This window comes from Capra hircus, chromosome 8 (genome assembly GCF_001704415.2).
Source record: "Capra hircus breed San Clemente chromosome 8, ASM170441v1, whole genome shotgun sequence".
NCBI classification, from domain to species: Eukaryota; Metazoa; Chordata; class Mammalia; order Artiodactyla; family Bovidae; genus Capra; species Capra hircus.
In genome coordinates this window covers 82,817,347-82,834,412 of record NC_030815.1, presented here as the reverse complement: position 1 = coordinate 82,834,412, position 17,066 = coordinate 82,817,347, and the positions used below count along the sequence as shown (strand labels likewise).

At 40.2% G+C, this 17,066-nt stretch overlaps 1 protein-coding gene across 4 annotated transcripts in view; it reads left to right on the top strand.

The window, feature by feature from the left end:
* The window catches only part of SLC35D2 (solute carrier family 35 member D2), a 58,536-nt gene extending 51,936 nt beyond the window's left edge, over window positions 1-6,600 (top strand). For all 4 annotated transcript variants that reach the window (XM_018052478.1, XM_018052479.1, XM_018052477.1 and 1 more), the window contains 3 exons: window positions 3,973-4,051; window positions 5,164-5,246; window positions 5,965-6,600. In XM_018052478.1, coding sequence (XP_017907967.1) covers window positions 3,973-4,051; window positions 5,164-5,246; window positions 5,965-6,021 — 219 coding nt within the window. In that variant the 3' untranslated portion in view covers window positions 6,022-6,600. The remainder of the gene's footprint in view (window positions 1-3,972; window positions 4,052-5,163; window positions 5,247-5,964) is intronic.

Sequence of the window (17,066 nt, the reverse complement as noted above, 5' to 3'; positions counted from 1 at the left end):
ATTTCTATATATGCTTGTACGTGGAAGATGTAAACAAGGCCATTTAGGTTCTGCTTGTGACTGCCAGGAGTGTGCCATCCAACTTTGGGTTAATCAGTTATTTTTTGTGTTATTTTTCAGAAACAGGAAGAAACCTTTGAGCAGGGGTTCTGGTCCAGGGGTTTCCACATGAGCACCTCCATCCCTCGGGGCCCTATAAACACCAGCTGGTATCTGTTGTCTGAATAAATGTATCTTGTATCTGTGCCATCATTTTTCAGATGTACACAGATGATAAGTATGATTTTAAAAGTATGGCATGGCAGAAAGCTACTGAGACTTCAGCAATGCTTTTAAATGTCTTTTCATTTTATTAATTCATAGATGCTAGAATCAAAACTATCATGTGAAGACTGACATTTTTGGTGTTAAAAGTGGTTTCCTTTGCACTGAGTTAATGGAGGGTCTTTTAGTTCAGAATCTTGGTCTTAGCCAAAGGACTGTATAGGTCCTTTGCATATAGAAAACTATTATATTTCTTAGAAAATTTTAATATCCTTTGGGCCTAGTCATTTTATATAATAGTTACTCTCTCTGCCAACATCTGTTGGATCATAGAAAAAGCAAGAGAATTCTAGAAAAAAATTTGCTTTGTTGACTATCCTAAAGCCTTTCACTGTGTTGGTCACAACAAACTGTGGAACACTCTTAAAGAGATGGGAATACCAGACCACCTTATCTGTCTCCTGAGAAACCTGTATGCAGGTTAAGAAGGAACAGTTATAATTGGACATGGAACAACAGACTGGTTCCAAATTGGGAAAGGGGTACATCAGGGCTGAATATTGTCACCCTGCTCATTTAACTTCTATGCAGAGTACATCATGTGAAATGCTGGGCTGCATGAATCAGAAGTGGGAATCAAGATTGCTGGGAGAAAGATCAACAGCCTCAGATATGCAGATGATACTGCTCTGATGACAGAAAGCGAAGAGGAACTAAGAAGCCTCTTGATGAAGGTGAAAGAGGAGAGTGAAAAGCTGGCTTAAAACTCAACATTCAGGAAACTAAGATCATGGCATCTAGTCCCATCACTTCATGGGAATTAGATGGGGAAACAATGGAAACAGAGACAGACTGTTTCCTTGGGCTCCAAAATCACTGTGGATGGTGACTGCAGCCATGAAATTAAAAGATGCTTGCTCTGTGGAAGAAAAGTAACGACAAACCTAGGCAGTGTATTAGAAAGCAGAGACATCTGCTTTGGTGACAAAGGTCTGTCTAGTCAAAGCTATGGTTTTTCCAGTAGTCCTATATGGATGTGAGAGTTGGACCATAAAGAAGGCTGAGCACCGAAGAACTGATGCTTTTGAACTGTGGTGCTGGAGAAGACTCTTGAGAATCCCTTGAACTGCAAGGAGATCAAACCAGTCAATCCTAAAGGAAATAAACCCTGAATATTCACTGGAAGGACTGATACTGAAGCTGAAGCTCCATTACTTTGGCCACCAGATATGAAGCTAGAAAAAGACCCTGATACTAGGAAAGATTGAGGGCAGGAGGAGAAGGGGGCGACAGAGGATGAGATGGTTAGATGGCATCACCGACTCAATGGACATGAGTTTGAGTAAACTTCAGGAGATAGTGATAGACAGGGAAGCCTGGCGTGCTGCCCTCCACGGGGTCACAAGGAGTCAGGCAGAACTTGGCAACTGAACAACAACAACAAAAGAAATGCAGCCTGTCTATCTGCAGAGAGTGGCTGTTCCTGCATCAGACGCCATCTGGCACTTAGGAGAACTGCTGCTAATTCGGATTCCCCCAGGAGCCTGGAGACAGGGACTCCTCCCCTCACTCAGCCCAGCTGGTGGGTGAGTGTCCTAGTGGCCCACATTCATGGTAGATGGATATTGGCCAAGGAGGTTTCACTAAAATTTGGAATGAAGAAAACATTGCACATTTGGAACCCTGGATTAGGAAATTTTAAGCAAAACTGGAACATAAAGAACATCCATGGTTGTCTTGGGTATAACGCTGCGCTCCAGTTTAGGAAGCCTACGGGAAGCTTTACTGTGTCCTGGAAACTGGGTTGGGCGCCTCCCAGGAGTTGTGATTTCTGTTATTTTATTAGACTCTTAGCTCCTCCAGGGCAGATGCTGTGGCTTATGTGCTCTTACTACCCAGGCCCAGAAAAGCAGGCGACAAACAACATCGGGTTGATTTTTTAATCTTTTTATTATGCATGCTTTGGATTATTTTTAGCTACCTGGGACTATAAATTAATGTTGAATTTATTAAAACTAAAAAAGAAACTTGGATTTTCTTAAGCCAATTTATAAATACTCTTGCTTTATTTATAAAAATTAGTAACTTTTGTATTAATATAAGAATACTTTCATTATTTGGTTAATGGTTTAAGTGAAGTTTAGTGATTGAAATCTCCTAAACAACTTACTGTAAATCAGTCTCATAACTTAGTGAATTAAAAAAAAATAAACATCTTAAATGTGATTTACAAATGTGATTTACCTGATTTTCTTCTAGCAATTCCAAGGTGTTATGAGACCCTAGAGAAGCTGATGGGCCAGATTGTTTTATAAACCTAGAAACTCTTTGAAATCTAGTAAACCAAACTTGGCAATGTGGTAAATCACCTTTTTAACATCAGAATACTGTGTACAGACTTAGATTTTCATATTCTTTTCAAGTGAAAATTGCAAATTTAATATAGATTTCAGATTTCAGATACAAACAACAAAAGTCAAGATGTTGGAGTCTCTCACTTGTCAAATTGTTGTAATTACCTTAATAACAGACATACATTATTCTGAAGATTACAAAATTTATTTGTAATTGAGTTTGTTCCTTAACTTAGTATAAAAACTTGATGTATATTATCTCTAATATTTTTTCTCTATCATCCCTGGTAATGAACATATTCAGGCAAAAATGGTTATTGTGTTGCATATTAGTGATCTAGATTCTATTGTTAACAATCAGAAATTTGGACCTGGACCTGAAATTGATAGGTACATTGCCCCATGGGGAGTCTCCCTAATGCCTGGGGCCTAAGCCTTTTCTTAGAGTACAGTTCCCAAGCTAGGGTTTAGCTTTAAAATCCAACACATCTTACGTTTTCTGTATCTTTCCAGTTTCATTCTTAACCAGTTTTGATGATAACCTCTTTCAACATTTAATCCTCTGATTCCACTGGATGAAATTTTGCATCCCACTTAGGTTACACCTAATTTTCTTTACTACTTGAATGAAATAAATGTATTTCTTTACTTTTGATTGGATTCTTCATTCTTTTCTGTGTATGTGTATATATATTTTCTTCTCTGATGCCTGGTCATGATTCTGTAGTTATTTTGTTGATAAGTGTCGGACATACTGGTCAATGCTGAATACCTGTTGAATTAACTTTGGTAGTAGGGTACAGGAGTATTATAGGCATGTGGAACCCATTATTTAAATCTTCTTAATCCAAAGCTAGCAATCATTCAGCAGCTTTCCCTGCTAACACCAGTGTTCCTCAAAACTAGCTGCACGTTAGAATCATCCACAGATCTTTGATACAGCACATGTCTGGGGCCCCACCTCAAACCAGATGAAGGAGACTGTCTGTCAGGCATCACGGTGTTAAAAGTGCATCAAGCGATTCTGATCCACAGGGAGGATTGAAAACCATTGTTGTAACATAGCTGTTAAGTGAAAGAGTTCAGATCATTTAAAAAATCTTATTATCTTTATGCCCTTTTGGTGGAAACACTGATGGGAAACGCACAGATGCAATGAAAAGGACACCTAAGGTAGAAAGTTTGGCCAATGAGCAGCTAGACCATTTTCCTGTAAAAAGTTGAAGTTAATAAGGAGATGTTTTGGAATGTAGGTTTTAAAATCTTCATAGTATGTTTTTCTTTTTTATTTGTTTAAACAGCGTGTTTAAATGCTTGCTGACTCTTCACTCAGGTGTTTGCTTCCTTGTCCCAGGTTTCTGTTGATGTACTCCACAGTTTTGTGCAGCTATTACAATTCAGCCCTGACGACGGCGGTGGTTGGAGCCATCAAGGTAAGTGGTTGAAGCCTTGAAATAAACAACCGAATTGGGGAATTGACTGTTTGATTTTATTGTTGTTATTATCCGTGGTATAGTAAGAATGGAGGCTTGTGATATTTTCAGCTATGCCTGGGTAATCTCTTCTTACATTTTCTAATCTTTTAATCCACAAGACAGAGGGAAGACCTGCTAATTTAAAGGTTGTTGTTCTGTTGCTCAGTTGTGTCTGAATCTTTGCAACACCATGGACTACAGCATGCCAGGCTTCCCTGTCCTTCACTATCTTCTGGAGTTTGCTCAGATTCATGTTCATTGAGTTGATGATGCTATCCAACCACCTCATCCTCTATAACTTTTAAATTGGGAATGGAAGGAAGGGATGGTATGGGAAAACCAAGTAAAACAGCTGAAAAAATTACAAATTTCTGTGACAATATACAGTGTGATCTACATTTTTATTTTCTGGGAGAATATTGCTGACTAAGGGAATCCTTATAAAGAACTGTTTTCAGTCTAGATCTGCACACGGTTACGGGTGATTAACTCTGGGACTGGTGTAAATGCTGTGTGTGTGTACAGCATTTGAGTACACACACTAATGAATTGGAGGCTGAGGTATTCTGAATTCTGTTCTGCAGCTGCTTTGTGTTTCTGTTCACATGAGCTTCTATGACGAGTGAGTGCTTCATCAGTAGACTTATCTTTTGGCTACCCAAAGACCATTGAGAATATACTGGACAGAGTACTGCTTAGAATTTGTCAGCTGTCTTGATCAGTTTACATTTAGGACTAATATGATTAAAATTCCCTACCCAGTGATGATAAAGAGATGAGATCTGAAAAGCTGATTACAACCCAACTCTTACATCTTTTTTCTGGTATAGTATGTGGAAGAAGGTATGGATTATGGCAGTTCTGTGATTATAGTACTATAGTTTACTTCATTTTCTTTATAAAGCCATATGTTATAGTTTTTATTCACATATTCAATATTTCATGAGTCCCTATTATATGCAAATCTCTTTGAAAAGTAACTAAAATATTTTGTTTCAGATTTCACCATATATATGTATTTTCCCCCCAAATCTTTTGCTTCTAAGATCACTAATCCTCTCTTTTTGCAGAATGTATCCGTGGCCTACATTGGAATGTTAATAGGTGGAGACTACATTTTCTCTGTGTTAAACTTTGTAGGGTTAAATATTTGGTAAGTGGGATTTTTAAATGAATTCATTTTAGTAACATGAACTTTAAAAGCCTGATTAATATGTTATAAGTGAAAGAGCAGGAGGTATTTTGATGTTACAATTCCTAGGATAAATTTTACTTGAAATATTCAGTTCATCTCTTTATGACATACTTGCTCATGTGGCTCATGGTGATGTGTGTAATGAAAATTCAGAGTTGAGATCTGAATTTAATTCACGTGTCCTCCTCACAGAAAAGACCCTACATTGTGGCCTTCCTTTTGTGAATGGGCCTCACTAAATCTGTGCTCCATCAAAGCACTTGTGTTAAAGATGTTGGGAGATACTTTCGAAAGGCATTTTGGGGTCTCAGAGGTAGGACACCATTTTAGGATAATAGTATATTGTTTATTCCAATAATAACCAGGTGCTTGTTTCTCTCCAAGTTTATGTGTTAGATCTGACCTGCTCTTTTTCTACTGCCAAAGATTTGTAAATAAGAGGGCTAATTCTCATTAATTAATCCACATATTTGAGGAAGTAAAACAGGGGGTTCGATTATTTCCTTCACATTAGGCCAACTGCATTGTAAATCAATTATACTTCAACAAAATTTGAAAAAAGAAATAAGTAGCCAAAGTATCAAAAAAATCAGGCTGATTATATTTATCAAGAGTATAACTGTTGAGGGTACCACCTATGGAATTTATTTTTATTTTTATTTTTTTCTTCTTTCAGCATGGCAGGAGGCTTGAGATATTCCTTTTTAACTCTAGGCAGCCAATTAAAGCCTAAACAACCTGTGGATGAAGAAGACATCTCTCAAGATTTGAAGGTCTAGAACCTGAGGCGGAACTGCAGACTGGCTTCCAGACTGTGGGGAGGGGGAATATTCCCAGCTGTTTTGGCTGCGGCACGCACCCCTCTGGTTGAGGCACAACAGGAGTGTCTGCAAAATGCAAAGCGAATCTACCTCACGGGCTGCACGAGGAGCCATCATCAACCCTGAGAAACGTTCCCCGGGCAAGCCTTACCAGCTGAAAGTGACTCTTTTCACACAACTGGTGAAAGGGATCGTTTCCAAGGCACTTGCGGGGCCCACACACCTGTGTACTCTTCCAGGTATCCAAAGTGCTTCAGAGGCGGTCAAAGGCCGATGCTGTTGAGGGTGCTTATCAGCACCTTGGCCTTAATTTCAAAGGGCCCAGGCAAAGCAAAGTGCTAATGAGAACATTTTTTTTGGTTTAAGCAGACATGTCTTCATTGTAGTAAAATCAACCACTTAACTGCCAGTAAAGTTGTTAGCTTTGATTTGATCTTATATGTTGGTATCTTCACAATCATCAAAGTAAAATAAAAAGTAATTTATATGCATGCCTCATGCTGTTATGTTATTGTAGGCAGGCAGCAAACAGTAAGTCATTTTATTCAGTCTGCCTTGAAGGGTAATAAATGACTCATGTTGGGAAAAATTACAAAATAACTCAATGGAAAACACAATATGCAGTGTGCTCTGTCAACATTTAAGTAGGTTGTATTTCTCTCCTCTTCTCCTTCTAGGTTTGTTTAGGGGACTCTGAAACTCAGATCACAGCATCTTTAACCAAGGTATATTTTTTTTCCCTGGGCTTGCCTGACTTCCCAGACCAATGGTGTGTGGGAAGGAACCTCGGATTGGATGACAGTTCTTATCATCTCCTCCCAGGTGTCTCAGTGGTAAAGAATTCACCTGCCAATGCAGGAGGCTCAGGAAGGTGGGTTCAATCCCTGGGTTAGAAGGATCCTCTGAGGAGGAAATGGCCACCCACTCCAGTATTCCTGCCTGTGATATCCCATGGACAGAGGAGCCCGGTGGGCTACAGTCCATTGGGTTGCAGAATTCTGACATGACTGCACGCACGCACTGTATGGCACCATTTAGAAATGGACTGTCCTCACAGGGGGTGTGGTGCAAGGTAAGGCCCCACTCTGGGAAGCAGGGGCCCTTCTTTACAGTCTCGTCTTCACTGCTGACTCACTGAGAGCTCCACAAGTCACCTTGCCATGGTTGCCTCCATATTTTAATCTGTAAAATGGAACTGTATTCCAATTTATAACTATAATCCCTGCCAGCTCTGACTTTCTAAGTTTATAGAAGCTGAACCAGATGGACAGGACAGCAAACCAGATGGACAGGGCAGCAAATGAAAGAATGATTATGTTGACATGTTTCAATTTACTTTAAAAAAATTAATTGTAAAATACACATAACATACAATTATCAGTGTAACCATTTCTAAGTATACAGTTTAGTAGTGTTAAGCATATTCACAGTGTTGTGTAGCCCATCTCCAGAACCTTCTCATCTTGCAAAACCAAAACTCTATACCCATTAGACAATAACTCCCCATTCCTCCCTTTCCCCAGCCCTTGGCAACCACCATTCTGTTTTCTGTCTCTATGAATTTGACTACTATAGATACCGCATAAAAGTAGAATCACACAGTATTTATCTCTCAGCTAGCTTATTTCACTCAGGATAGTGTCCTCAAGGTTCATCCCTGTTGTAACATATGTCAGAATTTCCTTTCTTCTTAAGAGTGAATAATGTTCCATCATATGGATATACCGCATTTTGTTTTTCTATTCATCTGTCTCTTGGGCTGCTTCTACCGCTCGGCTACTTGTGTATAATGCTGCTATTAACATGGGTGTACAAATATTTCTTTGAGACCCTGCCTTCAGTTCTTTTGGATGGTAAAAGGAAACCTGTTTCCTCTACACATAAAACACTTCTGACACCAAATGTGTGGGGACTTTCCCTCACATTAAGCAATTCTTCAACTCTCTGGATGCCAACCAGGGGTCCTACAGTTAAATTCTGACTCCACCCCGATTTAGCACAGACCCCGCAGGTTAAGGGCCCAGTCCTCCAAGATTTCCCCCCACTCCAGATGCCAGTCCCAAGTCCCAGGTTGTGACTAGTGCTTCTGACCAGCTGACCAGAAAGCTGGAGTCTTCATACCCACTTCCTTGGGTTCAGTAATTTGTTGGAATGGGTCACAGAGCTCAGGGAAGTGCTTTACTCTCTATTACCAGTTTATTAGAAAGCATTTGACTCAGGAATAGCCAAAGGGAAGAAATACATAGGACAAGGTATATTGGAAATGGTTTGGAGCTTTCATAACCCCTCCTGGCACATCAATATGTTCATCAGCTGGAAGCTCTCCAAACCTCATCATTTTTCACAATAACACATGGACCACAGATATCATTTTGTATTCCCACCAACATTGGGGGGGGTTCCTATTTATCCACATCCTCACTTGTTATTTCCTTTATTTTGGTAGCAGTAGTAGGAGGTGGTGGTGGTTTAGTCACTTAGTCATGTCTGACTCTTGTGAACCCATGGACTGTAGCCTGCCAGGCTCCTCTGTTCAATGGGTGTGAAGTGATATTGTAGTTTTGATTTGCATTTCACTGGTGATTAGTGATGTTGAGTGTCTTCTCGTGTGCTTGTTGGCCATTTGTACATATTCTTTGGAGAAATGTCTGTTCAAATCCTTTGCCCATTTTGAATTGGGTTGTTTGGGTTTTGTTTTTGTTTTCGAATTATAGGAGTTCCTTATTGTTTCAGTTTACTTTTAAAAGGCTTCTAGAATATTACCTTGGGGCTCCTAAACTGTGTAATCACCTTTTCTTGCATCATCATCAAATGAAATCCAAAAGTGCTAAGACTTGAAAAACGTAAACTTCAACTCATTTTTTTTTCAATGTCAAGCTAAAACAAGATTTGTTTTCTTCCAAAATTGTTTTTTTTTTTCCTAATTTTCATTTTTAGAATTCTTAAAGGAAGATGCTTTTGTGTTTTTCTAAAGTCTTCCTATGGTTGGTCTTTTGTTTCAATAGTCAGGATGCCTCAGGATGGTGTCCTTTTATTTATTTATTTAATTGAAGGATAATTGCTTTACAGAATTTTGTCATCTTCTGTCAAACATCAAAATGAATCAGCCATAGGTATACATATTCTCCTCCCTCTTGAACATCCCTCCCGGAATGGGGTTCTTATTTAAATATTTTTCTTTTGCAATCACCTCAAATACTTGGTCTTACATGACCCGCCCCCACTTTTTTTAATCAGTGCGGAAAGATTTCTTCCCCTTGTTTCCATATGTGGCCAGCAGAGGGCACCCCAAGAGCAGTCCAGCAGTCCTGTGTGTTGTGTTACTAGCTTCCTCCTGTCCGCATGGACTGCGGCCCGCCAGGCTCCTCTGTCCATGGGATTCTCCAGGCAAGAATACTGGAGTGGGTTGCCATTTCCTTCTCCAGGAGATATTCCTGACCTGGGGTTTGAACCCGGGTCTTCGACAATGCAGGCAGATTTTTGTAGCTGGGTTGAAACTTGCAATTTTTGCTCTCCTCTGCAGAACTAGGGTGGGGTTGATGGGAATGCCAGGCTGAATTTTGAATTAAGTTTAGCTGAGAATGTGCTGGATGCAGAGAGGTGGTGCAAAAGGGATCCACGAACTTCAGCGAGGCTGAAGAAGAAATGTAGCCCAGTGCCCCAGGTTTCCAGATTTCTTTTTTCTTAAAAAAAAAAAAAAAAAAGTAATAAAAACCATTCTGGTGGAACAAGGAAAATTAGTTTAATATACTTGCTACTTTGCTTACTTCTGGCTATTTTACTGCTAATAGCAGTGACGTTTGTTAACTTGTACTTTTTCCTGTTGTTTTAGCATTTTAAAAATATATTCCATATATAAGTAAAAGTACAGGGGCACTAGAAGTTAGTGAAAACTGAGTTTGCCTGAAGAATAAAACCCAGTTTAGAGAAGAGTTATATGTGTGTATAATTATTATTACATGTTTATATATTTTACATATTGTTTTTAATTATATATATTTTCTGTGCTCAGGAAAATGGCAAAGGTTCATATGTCAATACTTTCAGAGACTTTGGTGAGTTTTTTCCTTTTGCATGATCACTTCACCTTTGCAGTCTTGTTGAGTCATGCTTATGGCTTGTGAATACTTTTTGTTTGCTGTGAATGGGTGTGTGTGCTTGTGCATATATTTTGAGGACTGGGACTTGTCAAAAGGGTCAGTGGTTTCGCTGATCAGTAGCTGCCACTCTGTGCTTTGGGAAACTGAGGGCGCCCAGCAACTCAGGATCTCTAAGTTCCCTTTCTGTCATTAGATACTGAAGCATGTGGTACAACAAAACATGTCCTTTAGGATGAAGCCATTCCTGGGAACTCCCAGGGTCAGGGAACACCATCTGTGTGTCTCTGATTCTCACCCCTATTCCAGGCTGAGGTCTCCCATGATAAGCCTCAGAACCTTTTCTCTGCAATGCGTGGTTCCTGGATCAGAATATCAGCATTACCTGGGGCTTGTTAGACATGCAGAATATCAGGTGCACACACACACTGAATAGGAATCTGCATTTTAACCCTGATAATCTGAGGAGCACTACCCCAGACGTTTGGTCCAGATCATCTTTTTAGTACCAAGGGTTCATAACCTAAGGTTCACAGAATTTAGAGGGCTGGTGAACTTGAATGGAGATAGAAAACATCTTCATTTTCTCTAATGAAAATGTAGCATTTCTTTTCATTTGAATGTAGGCAAGACCATAGTTACTACTGGCTGTACTTGTGACTTAGTTATCAATAGAAGTTGAAATATTTTCGTATCACCTTAGAGTTTTTGTAGAAAATCACTGGTGCATTGCTCAGTATTCTTACAGTTCTTAGTGCCGCCACTCGCTCTTACTGTTTCACATGTTCATAAAGAAGATTACATCAGATATAGATGTATTTTTATATGCATTCATATGTATTTTTATATGTATCCATATGTATTTTAATGTGATAGTACATCATATTTAGAAAATATTGCTATAACTTTATGGCAATTGGTTTTCATTATAATTTTATATGTTTTATTTCGTGCATTTAAAAACATTATTTGGAGAAGGAGGCTGTAGCCATCTATAGACTGCCATTGTAGTTCATGGCACTGAAAAAAGTAAGGATCCCTGCTTTAGAGGAAAATAAAAAATTCAAGATTAATATGTTTCCTCAAGAAGTTGTCCCATTTTTGGCCTCAGGAGGCTTGCTCCTGGATGAGCCCAGGGGTAATTTTTATATCTGCTACCTGGTGGAAAGGCATCTTCCTCCAGCCAGTGTGGTCAGCTGGCTGCAGCCAGAGGGAGAGAGACAGGCAAAAGGAAAGGAAGGGGAGGAAAAAGAGCGGAAAGGGTAGGGAAGGGAGAGACCAGGAGACAGGGCAGCTAGGCTTCACTGCCACAACCTTCTCATTCACAGCTCAGAGCAGAGATGTGCCTCGTAATTGTGTCACAGTACTTGAAACTTGTTCTTCGAATTCTGCTTACTTGAAGTGTGACATTCCGTCTAGGGAAGGTGGGATAGCAGCATGAGATGCTCTGTGGGCCCACTCTACAGTGATACGAGGGGAAGTAGAGAAGACTGTAAAACCATTTAAGGTCCCTGGAAATTGTCCAGAGGGACATTAGAGATTGCATTATTTAGTCTCAGTTCAATTCAGTTCAGTCGCCCAGTCGTGTCTGACTCTTCGAGAGCCGATAGACTGCAGCACGCCAGGCTTCCCTGTCCATCACCAACTCCCAGGGCTTGCTCAAACTCATGTCCATCGACTTGGTGATGTGACCCAACCATCTCATCCTCTGTCATCCCCTTCTCCTCTGGCCTTCAGTCTTTCTCAGCATCAGGGTCTTTTCCAATGAGTCAGTTCTTTGCATCAGGTGGCCACCGTTTTGGAGTTTCAGCTTCAGCATCAGTCCTTCCAATGACTATTTAGGACTGATTTCCTTTAGGATTATTTAGTCTATGCCCTGTTAAAATGCTTTTTGAGTTGGTGGCTTTATTTTCTAGCTCTGTCATTCAAATAACTTTTTTTTTTGAATAAAAATTGAGAAATTTCACATTAGAAACTGGATTTCTTGCAATAATTGAAAAAAAAAAAATCACAACTTGCCAGGTGGGCCAGAATCTCTACAGGGTAACAGTCAGCTGGAGCTGAGGTCGGGGGTAGCTGTTATTTTGTCGTGTTCTCCACCATTTTCTGTGTCTCCAATCATGAGACTGAGTGTCTGCCCTTCATTAGTGTGCTTGTAGTGTTGTTTTCCTTGAAACAAAGTCGAGGGACTTTTATGGTGGTCCAGAGGCTAAGACTCTGAGCTCCCAATGCAGGGGGCCCAGGTTCAATTCCTGGTTAGGGAACTATTGATAGATCTCGTATGTCACACCTAAAGATCCGGCACAGCCAAATAAATAAACATAAATGTTAAAAAAAACTCCAAACAACGGAGTTGAGAGGATAGGAGGAAAATAAAAGCTGAATCAAGAGAGCCAAAGGTTCAAGAGTGTATTTGTGTCATGTTTGGGAACGCATGTAAGAATTAAAGATTTTAAAATTAAAAAAAAAAAAAAAGAGTGTATTTGTGGAAATAGAAATTACACCTACTATGTGCTTGTTTTGAAACAGTACAGATTAAAGTGCCTGGCCTACTTCATTAATTTATATTATTTGTCTGCCTTGGGGCTCCTCAGGTGGTGCTAGTGGTAAAGAACCTGCCTGCCAATATAGACGATATGAGACATGGGTTTGATCCCTGGGTTGGGAAGATCTCCTGGAGGAGGGCATGGCAACCCACTGCAGTATTCTTGCCTGGAGAATCCCCATGGACAGAAGAGCCTGGCGGGCTGTAGTCCACAGTGCTGTAGAGTTGGACATAACTAAAGTGACTTAACATGTACACTAATCTGCCTTGACTGTAGGCATTTCAGTTTTTGATTCCAGTTTCAGAGGCCCAGTTCTCAAGCTATTCTGTCTCCATCTTATGTAGAGTTACTAGACATGTATCATAAGGACACTTTTTTGTTACCATTTATTGAATTTGGGCTTCCCTGCTGGCAGTACTAAAGAATCTGCCTGCAGAAATGGAGACCTGAGTTCGATTCCTGGATTGGGAAGATCTCCCTGGAGGAGGAAATGGCACCCCACTCCAGTATTCTTTCCTGGTAAATTCCATGGACAGAGGAGCCTGGTGGGCTGCAGTCCATGGGGTCACAAAGAGTTGGGAATAACTAAGCACGCAATGTATTTACAGACAAACAATATATTGGTGGTTGGCAAAGGGGCGGGGTAGCAGTGGGTGAACTGGATGTAGGTTGATCAGGTCAAAAGGTAAAAACATCTAGCTATAAATAAGTTATGGGACTATAATACACAGCCTGGTGACTATAGTTAACAATACTGTATTGCATATTTGAAAGTTGCTAAGAGAGTAGATCTCACCATAAATATTTAAAAAAAATTTTGTTACATGTATGGTGATGGATGTTAACTAGACTTACAGTGGTGATTATTTTGCAACATGTACATGTATTAAAACATTATGTTGTATACCTGAAACTACTATAATGTCATATGTCAATTATACCTCAATAAAAACTCAAACATTTAAAAAATTTGCTGATATAAGTATATTTAACAATGGCTTTCCTGGAGAAGGCAATGGCACTCCACTCCAGTACTCTTGCCTAGAAAATCCCATGGACGGAGGAGCCTGGTAGGCGGCAGTCCTTAAGGTTGTGAAGAGTCGGACACGACTGAGCGACTTCCCTTTCACTTTTCACTTTCACGCATTGGAGAAGGAAATGGCAACCCACTCCAGTGTTCTTGGCTGGAGAATCCCAGGGATGGGGGAGCCTGGTGGGCTGCTGTCTATGGGGTCGCACAGAGTCGGACACGACTGAAGTGACTTAGCAGCAGCAGCAACATTGGCTTTCCAGCTTCTATAATTGTTTTTGAAATACAAGATGTATAATTAAAAAATTTTAAAAGACAGAAAAGTATTTAAAAGATTTATATTGGAGTTAATACTTATTGCTATAATAATATAATTCATTCAGTTGCATTTCTTCAGTGGGAAGAAAACAATAGCTAACAGACTGGAAAAAATAACATGTCTCCACATAGAATTTTCAAATGCATTGAGGTACTCTTGTGACTAGTACAGTGCAAATTTATTTTAAATCTTTTCTGGATTCATATTCAGATACTGACATAATTTCTCAGTCTATTAAACAGCATTGAATATATCTTTTGATGTTGAAAAGTAAAGGTAGAAAGATTCCCTAGTTGTTCAGTGGTTAGGACTCCATGCTTTCACTGCAAGGGGCTCAGGATCAATCCCTGGTCAGGGAACTATGGTCCTATCTGCCATGTGGTGCTACAAAATTTAAAAAGTAAGGGTGGGATCCTAGGTTTAAAAGCAAGCACACAAGTGAATTACTACATACTTCCATTTCTGGGGCTTCCCTGGTGGCTCAGAGGGTAAAGAGTCTGCCTGCAATGTGGGAGACTAGGGTTCAATCCCTGGGTCAGGAAGATCCCCTGGAAAAGGAAATGGCAACTCACTCCAGTATTCTTCCCTGGAGAATCCCATGGACAAAGGAGACTGGTGGGCTACGGTCCATAGAGTCACAAAGAGTTGGGCATGACTGAGAGACTTCACTTTCACTTTGCATTTCTGGTAATATGGAATGCTAAGTTATCCACTGTTTAGAAAATAAGATAAAATTTGTTTAAAATTAAGATATAGGGACTTCTCTGGCAGAGATTCCATGCTCCCAAAGCAGGGGACCAGGATTTGATCCTGCTGGATCTTAGAAAACACAAGGGAATTAAAAAAAAAGAAATCTGCTTTATTTATTTATTTATTTTAAAATCTGCTTTATTGACTATGCTAAAGCCTTTGACTGTGGGGAACAAAACAAACTGTGGAATATTCTTAATGAGATGGAGATACCAGACCACATTACTTGCCTCCTGAGAAACCTGTATGCAGGACAAGAAGCAACAGTTAGAACTGTACATGGAACAACCAGCTGGTTAAAAATTGGGAAAGAAGTACATCAAGAATGTATATTATCACCCTACTTATTTAACTTCTGTGCAGAGTGCATCATGCAAAATGCCAGGCTGGATGAATCACAAGCTGGAATCAAGATTGCTGGGAGAAGTATCAAGAACCTCAGATATGCAGATGACACCACCCTAATGGCAGAAAGTGAACATGAACTAATGAGCCTCTTGAATAAGGTGAAAGAAGACAGTGGAATAAGCGGGCTTAAAACTCAACATTCAAAAACGAGCCCTATACTTCATGACAAATAGATGGGGAAAATGTGGAAACAGTGTCAGATTTCATTTTCTTGGGCTCTAAAATCACTGTGGATGGTTACTGCAGCCATGAAATTAAAAGGCACTTGCTCCTTGGAAGAACAGCTATGACAGACTTAGTGTATAAAAAAGCAGAGACATCACTTTGCCAAGTTCTGTATAGTCAAAGCTATGGTTTTTCCAGTAGTCGTGTGCAGATATGAGAGTTGGGTCATAAGAAGGCTGAGTACTAAAGAATTGACTCTTTCGAACTGTGGTGCTGGAGAAGACTCTTGAGAGTCCCTTGGACTGCAAGGAGATAAAACCAGTCAATAAAGCCTTTGACTGTGTGGATCACAATAAACTGTGGAAAATTCTGAAAGAGATGGGAATACCAGACCACCTGACCTGCCTCTTGAGAAACCTGTATGCAGGTCAGGAAGCAACACTTAGAACTGGACATGGAACAACAGACTGGTTCCAAATAGGGAAAGGAGTACGTCAAGGCTGTATATTGTCACCCTGCTTATTTAACTTCTATGCAGAGTACATCATGAGAAACGCTGGACTGGAAGAAGCACATGCTGGAATCAAGATTGCCAGCAGAAAATATCAGTAACCTCAGATATGCAGATGACACCACCCTTATGGCAGAAAGTGAAGAACTAAAGAGCCTCTTGATGAAACTGAAAGAGGAGAGTGAAAAAGTTGGCTTAAAGCTCAACATTCAGAAAATGAAGATCATGGCATCTGGTCCCATCACTTCATGGCAAATAGATGGGGAAACAATGGAAACAGTGGCTGACTTTCTTTTCTGGGGCTCCAAAAATCACTGCAGATGGTGACTGCAGCCATGAAATTCAAAGATGCTTACTCCTTGGAAGGAAAGTTATGACCAACCTAGACAGCATATTAAAAAGCAGAGACACTGCTATGCCAGCAAGGTCTGTCTAGTCAAGGCTATGGTTTTTAGTAGTCATGTATGGATGTGAGAGTTGGACTATAAAGAAAGCTGAGCACCAAAGAATTGATGCTTTTGAACTGTGGTGTTGGAGAAGACTCTTGAGAGTCCTTTGGACTGCAAGGAGGTCCAACCAGTCCATCCTAAAGGTGATCAGTCCTGAGTGTTCATTGGAAGGACTGATGCTGAAGCTGAAACTCCAACACTTTGGCCACCTGATGCAAAGAACTGACTCACTGGAAAAGACCCTGATGCTGGGAAAGATTGAAGGCAGGAGGAGAAGGGGACGACAGAGGATGAGATGGTTGGATGGCATCACCGACTCAATGGACATGAGTTTGGGTGAACTCTGGGAATTGGTGATGGACAGGGAAGTCTGGCATGCTGTGGTCCATGTGGTCGCAAAGAGTCAAACACAACTGAGCGACTGAACGGAACTGAACTAAAATGGCGTCGTATAGTAAATACATGTTGTGGGTAGCTTCTGAAATGGATCACAGTGCCTGCCTCCTCATATTCACTTCCTTATATAATCTCCTCTCTTTGAGTATGGGCTGGACCTAGAATGTGAATTAATTTCTCATTATAGAATAGAGCAAAAGTAATGGGTGTTTCCTTCCAAGATTAAGTTGCAAATGAGTGTGGCTTCTCTCCTTCATCTGACTCCTCATTTGCTTGGTCTGATGAA